This window comes from Mycteria americana, chromosome 24 (genome assembly GCF_035582795.1).
Source record: "Mycteria americana isolate JAX WOST 10 ecotype Jacksonville Zoo and Gardens chromosome 24, USCA_MyAme_1.0, whole genome shotgun sequence".
NCBI lineage: Eukaryota > Metazoa > Chordata > Aves > Ciconiiformes > Ciconiidae > Mycteria > Mycteria americana.
In genome coordinates, this window is record NC_134388.1 from 4,941,729 (window position 1) to 4,950,479 (window position 8,751).

Consider the following 8,751-nt stretch of genomic DNA (forward strand, 5'->3'; position numbering starts at 1 on the left):
AGCGCCGGAAGCGGCTGCCGAGCAAGGCAGGCTGGGTGTGGGGTCAGCAGGAGGCAGCCAATGAGAAGGACAGGCGCGTCCGGTGACGCGCAATCGGAAGCGCCGGGTGCAGACGGGCACGGCCATGGCGGAGTTCCGGGCGCTGGGGCTGGCGCCGTGGCTGGTGGAGCAGGCGCGGCAGGTGGGGCTGAGCCGGCCCACGCCCGTGCAGGCCGCCTGCATCCCGCCCGTGCTGCAGGGTGAGTGCGCCCGCTCCCCGTCCCGGTCCCGGTCCGCGTCCCGCTCCCGGTCCGCGTCCCGCTCCCGGTCCGCGTCCCGCTCCCGGGGTTAGCGGCCGCTGACGGTCCCCGTCCCTCTGCCTCCCTCGCAGGTCGCGACTGCCTGGGCTGCGCCAAGACGGGCAGCGGGAAGACGGCGGCCTTCGTGCTGCCCGTGCTGCAGGTGCTCTCCGAGGACCCCTACGGCATCTTCTGCCTGGTGCTGACACCCACCAGGTACGGGAACGGCCCGGACCGGGCGAGCCGGCCCCGGAAGGCCCCGCCGCGGCGGCCGGCCCCGCTTCAGCTCTTTCCTCCCCGGCAGGGAGCTGGCGTACCAGATCGCCGAGCAGTTCCGTGTCCTGGGGAAACCCCTCGGCCTGAAGGACTGCGTGGTGGTGGGCGGCCTGGGTGAGTGCTGCTGCGTGGGGTCGGAGCCTCCGCCTTCCCCTCCGGCCCCGGTACGGTTGGGTTGGGAAAGAGCAGAGCGCCCGGGGAGACTCTCTTTCCACGCGGTGTGTTTTCTTCGTGCTGAGGAGCGGTTACCCGGTGCCCGAAGCAGTGGAGGCTGGTGGAAATAAGGAGAGTGACATTTTCTAGTCCTACAGGCCAAAGGATTTTAGGGTCCGCGTTTAATTGCCCCATAACTCGGCTCCGTGGTTCTTGTTGCAGACATGGTGGAGCAGGCACTGGAGCTCTCCCGTAAACCCCACGTGGTCATCGCTACGCCCGGCAGGCTGGCAGATCACCTCCGCAGTTCCAACACTTTCAGCCTTAAAAAACTGAAGTTCTTGGTAAGGCAGCTTTCCTTTTTTTTTTTTTTTTAATGCTTTTCAGATTTTTAGCTTTGTAGGTCTGCATGCGGATGATCTCATTTATTTTCGGCCGCGCTTAGGTTTTGGACGAAGCTGACCGGTTGTTGGAGCAGGGCTGTGCTGACTTCACCGCGGACCTGGAGGTGATTCTGGAGGCTGTTCCAGCACGCAGACAAACGTTGCTGTTCAGCGCCACGCTAACCGATACGCTGAACGAGCTGAAGAGCCTGGCCGCCAACAGACCGTTCTTCTGGGAGGCTGTGTCCGAGTAAGTCTCCATCCACTCTGCTGAGAGGGTGAAGAATCCCATTTTCTCTCCGTTATCTTGTCTTTCGTCTCCCTTGTGTTCCATTTTCACTTGCCCAACCGGTGCTTCTTGGCGCTTTGCCTTGCCTTCCCGACAGGGTGCGGACAGTGGATGAATTGGACCAGCGCTACTTGCTTGTACCTGAAGCGCTCAAGGACGCGTACCTTGTCCATTTAATCCAGACCTTCCAGGACGAGCACGAAGACTGGTCTATTATTATCTTTACCAAAACCTGCAAGTGAGTGGCATTGTTCCTCGTGATTGCCCTTCACGTAGGGGTGCCTTTACGCTTCTAGTTCAGACCCCAAATTCCCGGTGTATTCGGTTATAGGCTGGGATGGTATTTGTTTCCTTAGTCTGCTCTGAAATTTGGTAGAAAAACACCTTTTCCTTTGAGCAATCTGGGGCTGAATTCCTTCTCGAGGAATCCCAGCTCTGTCCTGATCCATCAGCTTTACATTTTCCTGTTATATTCTGATTTTTTGGGGTTTTTTCTCCTTCAAGGGACTGCCAGGTCTTGAACATGATGCTTAGGAAATACAGCTTTCCTTCTGTAGCTCTGCATTCCATGATGAAGCAGGTGAGTGACAGGACAGATCTGTGACATGGATGCTTCCAGCTGCATCCTGAGCCAGGCGCCTGTCCAAGTCCTACAGCTCCTGTGGATCACAACGTCCCTCACGCAAACTTTTCTCTTTACAGCGGCAACGATTTGCAGCTTTAGCAAAGTTCAAGTCCAGCATCTTTAAGATTCTCATTGCCACTGATGTTGCTGCCAGGTAAGGGAAAAATGGGGTCTCTGTTGCCAGCAGCCTTAAGACTACTTTTTAAGCACCAGAACCACTGTGGAGATTAGGCTGGGTTTAGCAAGAGCAGAGCTTTAAATTCCCCCCACTTGGGTAGGACACAGTTGTTCACTTCCGTTGTAGAACATCTCTGAGCTGTGTTTTGGAGCCTACTTGCGTGTGATGTAGCTGTGATCCTGGCTTATTTTGCTGCAGCTGGTGTGTGTGTGTGTTCTAGCAGGAGAACGATTTCTGTGAGGCTTAGCGTGTTCTCTGGGTCTAGGAGGGAACGGCAGGCTACAAGGCGACGTTGCGTTTTGTGACTATTGGAGAGTTGCACATGGAGAGAGTTTGTCCTAGAATCAGCCCGAGCCAATAAAGATTATATTAATGAGAATATGGGGCTCTTGGAGAAAGCAGAGGACAGGAACTTAAACTGCATAAACTGTTTTAATAAAACAGTGTTTGTCAACTTCTGTTCTCTTTCCCTGCGTTCCAGAGGTTTGGACATTCCTGCAGTACAGGTTGTCATCAATCACAACACTCCCGGCCTGCCAAAAATCTACATTCACCGGGTTGGCCGGACAGCCCGTGCGGGTGAGTAGGGGAAACCGCGTGCCGTTTGCTGGCTAAAACTGGGATCCCAGTGCTGGGGCTGAGCCCTGAATGGGTGCGCGGAGGCTTCGCAGCAGCTGCAGCGCAGTCTTTTCGGTCAGCGCCAGATCTACTCAGATCGCTGGCTCGGCATCCTGCCTTGAGATTGCGACGATGGCTCACCCTGACTTGTGTCTGATCTGCACCAGTAGTTAACTGAATTTTCAGAGCAAATAAAGACCCCTCTGAGCACCCCGTCACCATAACGTGCTAGGCTGGCTCATGGGGATGGATGGAATTTGGCGTGGGCTAGGCTTCATCTCCCTCTGCTTGTCAAGATTCATATATCACTGTGTTTTCATCATCCAGGTCGGAAAGGAATAGCTATTACACTGGTGACGCAGTACGACATCCATCTCGTACACGCTATTGAGGAGGAAATCAGTAAGTAGAGCACCAGTAATGCTGCTAAAATGTGGGCTCCTGTATGTTCCTTTGTGCTTGTGGTACTTGCAGCCCTGATTTCATCAGTGCAGAACGTATGATCCAGAACATCAGCATAAAATGGTTTCTTTTCCCTGTGTGGCTAAGACTTGGAAAAGCGCGGGAGCCCTTGAATCTCCGTCAGCTTTGATTCTGCTCTTGCGTGTGCCAGGCATGAACGTGTTTGTCTTCCTGCTGTTTCTAGTGGAGGAGAACCAGTGTGTTGAACCTTCTCTGCTACCTTTTTATTAAAGCAGCCAGCTTCTTCCTTACTCCCTTGCTTGCTTCCTTCCTTCCTTCCTGTGTATGCTGAGGTGGACAAAAAGAACAGGCTGCTTTGCATAGGTTCAGAATTCATCTTTTTTTAGGAAGTAGACCTAATTAACACAACATCTTATGCTACAGGGAACTGTAGGCAGAGGGGAGGATTTAATCCTTTCTTGTAGGCCTGAAGAAGTCAGAGTGATCATAGCATATGACAACGATTCCACTGATAATCAGTGGAACTATATTGGGTTTTTTCTTAGTTGAGAATCTGCCCCTGGATTTTGTAACCAACCATGGTCTGTAAATGTCTCGCCCTGATTTAGAACTGAAGCTGCAGGAGTTCTCTGTGGAGGAGCGGTTTGTGCTTGACATCCTCACCCAAGTGAACGTCACCAGGAGGGAATGTGAAATAGTAAGTGTGCAAACATGAAACCCCTTTGTTCAGAGGACTGGAGATCTTGGGCAGCTGGGCGTAACCAGGAGATTCGTTGCAGTCTAACATGGGGCTCTGGATATGCAGCTTTGCTCTTGAGCACATAAATAAGAATTTTTCTTCCTTTTTCTAGTGGAAGCACTTGGATGTGTGTGCGTGGAGGGTTGTTTTAGTTATCTTCGCTAGGTTTGCTCTGTTACTGCACATTTTTGCAGCATTTTTGTGCTGCTGAGTGTTGAGGCTGGTACTTTGGGGGGGAAGGTCTGCAGGCTACCAAATGTGTGCACACTGGCGAGGTTCTGCTGACTCTTTAGAGCTCTACTGCTTTTCTCCATGTCAGACTTGGTGCTCGGTTACTGATTGTCCTGCTGTATTTTTGCTTTGACAGGAACTGGAGGGAATGGATTTTGATGAGAAGAAAGAAATAAATAAGCGGAAACAAATGATCCTTGAAGGGAAGGTGAGAGTTGCTGCTATATAAACTACTTTGATCAATAGCTAGTATAATGCCATCGATGTGGATAAGGAATGACGGTTCCTCCCTCACTGCTGTGGTGTTTCTGCCTCACTCCCCTTCAGGGTGGTTAAGTTTTATCTTAAAGGGTGACTGATATTAAAAAGTGCATTGGAGTAGTGTCTGACTTACGCAGCCTACTCAGTCACAGGCTAGAAAGCAGCGTGGGCATCTCGGAAAGGCAAAGGGGCTGGCACTGTCCCTAGGCACGTCACTCGTGTCCTGGAATTTGCCATTGCAGGATCCAGATCTGGAGGCAAAAAGGAAGGCAGAGCTAGCCAAGATCAAGAAGAAAAACAAGAAATACCGTGAGAAGGTCCAGCAGACACTGCAGAAGAAAAAGCAACTGCAGCTGAAGAGGAAACTGCAGAAGAAGATGGAGCGGCGGAACAAACTGCATGCTACGGAAGAGAAGTAACATCCTTTGGCCTGACTTGCTTGGCTCGGACTGCCCTGACATTGCTGCTGCTTGGAGAATACTGGGATCTAACGTGTTTTAATGTGGACACTTCTGACCTGAAATCAGTGTTGGAGAGTAGGGGGAAGGTGGGTGAGGGGAGAAGGGACGCTTTGATAAACTGTCTCCGTTATTTTTCCATCCTGCACAATGCTGCTGGCTTGTGGCAATTCCTGGCAGGCTGGATCAGTCTCCTGGAAGAATGCCTTTCAAGAGCATGTTTCCTTCCTCCAGCAAAGGAGAGGCCAGACCTGAATTCTTGGTGACGTGAAGGGAAATAAAGATCCTCTCTCTCTTCCCCCTTCATTCAGTCATTGCTCTTTCCCTTTCAAGGGCTGGCGCTTGCCACTCACACTTGTTTATATCAACAGATTCTCCCCTGAGCCAGAGTCTAAAAATACTGTGACAAAATGAGCTCAGCCCCTATCTGTGCCATAGCCCAGAGTTTTCTGAGAGGAAAATTCCTGAAACACGTTGGGAATTTGTATTCTGTGGCTGGTCCTGGGGTTGTCTTGGGATAATTCTGCTTTATACATTTAAGTGATACTCTTGCCTGCGATTGTCTGCCTTGACTCCAGCCCTGGGCTGCTATCTGTAGGGATAGCAGAGTCATGGTTTGGAGACCGGGGCTGCTGGGGACTCTGTTTTCCCAGATGATCAGTCAGTTCAAAGACCATTTCTGGCACAGAAGAACAACCCCAGGAGTAGGATTGCCTTCTTTCTTGTACCATCCAAGACTAATCAGAGTGGTTTATATTTGGGTCTGCTCTGTAGGTTTCTGGGCTTCCCTGTGTAGATTTGCATCACGTATGTTTGAAACAGGACGTTGGTTAGGCTGGCAGGGGCAGAGCTCTCCTAAGAAACAGTTGCATTTCCCTATGGAGACAGAACTTAAAATTCCAGAGTAGCTCAGGCCAGCGTTTGGCCAGCTCTGTTCTGATGTCAGGTTTGAGCCTCAGTGCCTTCTTTAATGTTCAGAGCTTTCTATGACTTGAGACTGAAGATCTGTTATTTCTGTCCTCTGGCTTACAAAAATAGTTTCTATGGTCAGTGCCCAAATAAATATTTATTGCAACAAATGTCTGGATGTTTGACCTTCTCCAACACATGGGAGAGTTGTGGGATCTTAGGGGCGGGGAGTAGTACTTGTGTGGCAAGCAGCTTGGAGATAAAATTGGGTTTATTTCAAGAGATGAGCTGGATAAGGATTGAGTTTCTTGTGGGTGTTATATCCCTCAGTCCCTTCATGCAACCTCAGCCAAGCTCCTTTCCTGGGAGCATGCGGTCCCTGTGGTGCCTTCGCCTGACTCAAGCGTGGTCTGTGTACAGTGAGGTCTTGCAGAGGAAAGCTGTTTCCCTCAGGGAAACTCCTCCAGCCATGCACAGCAGGGCCTCCCGGTGCCTTCAGGCCATGCAGGAGTGCAGTGCTGACACGGGCTTGGGAGGTGCGGGTCCATCTGCTGCCTGGTGGCAGGCGAGATGGGTGTGGTACCGCTGGGGTTTCAGAGATGCCTGAACGTGTTCCTCCTCGCTTTGTCCTCTTGGGTGCCTTCCAGGAAGGAAAAAGCACTCAACAGCCTGCCTTGTAGCACAGCTCGCTGTCACCGGTGGCAGCTGCTGCAGCAGCAGCAAATAGGTTTGTATCAGACTGATGCTTTCTGAATACTAAATGCTTCTACAGCCTCGTGCATGCTAATTTGTGGAGCAAGTCTGTTAGCTGTAGATTAAAAAGACATCCTCTCTGGGACAGGCTGCTCCTGCCTTCCTGGGAGGGTGCTGATACTGCCTTGGAGTGTCAGTTGATCCCCTCCCTCTCGCAGACACTTCTTAACCTGCTGTCTGAAGTCTCTTTGCTTCAGCCTGGTGGGGGTTTCTCAGTTCGTCTCCTTCCAGCACAATGTGACATGTGGGGTTTGATCAAGGCTCTTGTCTTGAAGCTTTATTCAAAATTCCTTTTAATACATCCCTTGTCTTTCTTGAGCAGCCTTCTCTGTGAGGGTAGGACACGTGCTGGAAATAAGAGCTCTCTGTAGTGCTGACTAGATGCTCTTGCTTCAGATAATCAGTTTTGGGAGTGGCTGAGTAGAAAAAGAGGTTGCTGGGCTAGTTGGGAAGTAGAAAGATGCCTAAAATTCCCAGATTAGGAATTTATATCTTGCCCAGGGCCAAAGGACATTGGATGACATTTCTGTACTGTCAGTATGTAGTAGTACTGTGCTGTCAGTACTTCCCCCCCAAATAGGATATTCCATTCTGGGGTTTCTAAGCATTGTCACAAACCTTTGGGATCCCCTAGGAATATAAGGACTTCCTTCTCCTCACAGCCTAGATTGCGTCTTGGCTGTAAAACCACCCTCCTCTGTGTGTGGCTCTGCCTGCCAGCCCCCCAAGCAGGCGCTCCCCGCTTCCCTATCTGTGCTGTGCAAGAATTGGCCCGAACACGGCTGCCTTTTTATGCCCCGCTGTGCCCCAGCACGCCCATCGCCTCTCGCCGCGTGCCTTCCACACGCTCTGCTCTCTCCCCTCCTTCAGCCCCAGCTCCCCAGCTCTGGGGGGGTTTCCCCTGGCTGGGTTGCCATGGAAACTTCTCATTTCAGCATCTCCGATCGCTGCCTCTTCTCTCACCCAGACCGCGTGCGGCTGCTGAACACCACGCTGGCATGGGGGCTGTGCCGGGGCGTGCACGAGGGGCCAGTCCTGCACCCGTGCCAGTCCTCCTCATCCTCCGGTCTCCTCTGGGTGTGAAACCATCGTCCAGCCCTGCTGCTCAGAGGGACTCGGCAAGCACGTGCTCCTCTGCCTCCCACCTTGCAGGGCAATTCTGTCTGGCCTTTGCGCTGATGGGGCTGTAGGCACAGGCCAAAACTGGCTGCTTTGTGTGTGTTTAAGGAAATATTTGTCTCTTCCTGGAGCATTTCCCCCCATCTCTGCCCCTCTTACGGAGGCACAAACATCTCTGAGGAGTACTTCCCAGAAGTTTTGCAGGGAGAAGGGAGAGGCTGGGATCCTCCTATGTGAGATACACAGGATTTGATAAATCCTGCACACTGGCACTTCTGCTGAACAAGGAAATGTGCAAGTGGGGACAGGTTTGGTAACACGGCCGTCCCCTTCAGGGGCTGGCACCTACTTCATATACAGATTCTGTCTCAGGCAGGAAAGCTCTGGATGTCTATAGTGAAGAAAATGAATGAAATAGTCTGGGGTAATTTTTGGGCCTGGCTTTTGATTTCTCTCTGCTGAGTCAGCAGTGCTGCATTGGAGCTCATGTTCCAGCTTTGCTGCTGGCTGCAGGTGCAGCCATTTTCAGCTCCCCCCTCCCAAGGACTGCACTTGGTGCACACACACCATCTCTGCGTGCATTTAACACGGCTGTACCTTCATGTGGGTTATTCACGCTGTCCGAAATCTCCCTGGTCCAGCCTGCACTGTGTCAGCTGCTGCTTTACCTTTGGATGCTCTTTGCAAACACAAACTCAGCTGTTCTGAAAGCCTTAAAAAGCTGCTTCGCAAGCTTTTCTACCAGAAATGGCCTTTTCCCCTCCAAGCCCTTCTCCCGGGGCAGCTTGTGTGCAGCCCTGGGGGGGCCCGCCGCCAGGTTAGCCGGTAGATGGCAGCTGGTGTGCTCTGGACGCCTTTGCTGCTGGCTCTAGTCCTTGTTCAGAGGGAAATACAGCACAGGGCTTCTTGGCTGGGCAGCTGGATATTAAAGATTCGGCTTGACAAAGCAGAGAGACAGTGGGGGGCCAGGGCTGCCTGTCCCCAAGCCTTGCCCATGCAGCAGTCGGGCCCCAGCTGGGTGCTGCTGCTGGCAGGATCCTCCCGGGTCAGTGCTTCGA

General features: G+C 52.1%; 1 protein-coding gene across 1 annotated transcript; it reads left to right on the forward strand.

The window, feature by feature from the left end:
* Nucleotides 1-79: 79 nt before the first annotated feature.
* Nucleotides 80-5,991, forward strand: DDX49 (DEAD-box helicase 49). The gene is made up of 13 exons (XM_075523944.1): nt 80-239; nt 371-494; nt 583-668; nt 930-1,051; nt 1,153-1,340; nt 1,477-1,617; nt 1,884-1,959; nt 2,082-2,158; nt 2,664-2,761; nt 3,128-3,202; nt 3,832-3,920; nt 4,330-4,401; nt 4,697-5,991. The coding sequence occupies exons 1-13, from the start codon at nt 125-127 to the stop codon at nt 4,871-4,873; spliced, it is 1,440 nt and encodes a 479-aa protein (XP_075380059.1). The 5' UTR covers nt 80-124; the 3' UTR covers nt 4,874-5,991.
* Nucleotides 5,992-8,751: the final 2,760 nt, after the last annotated feature.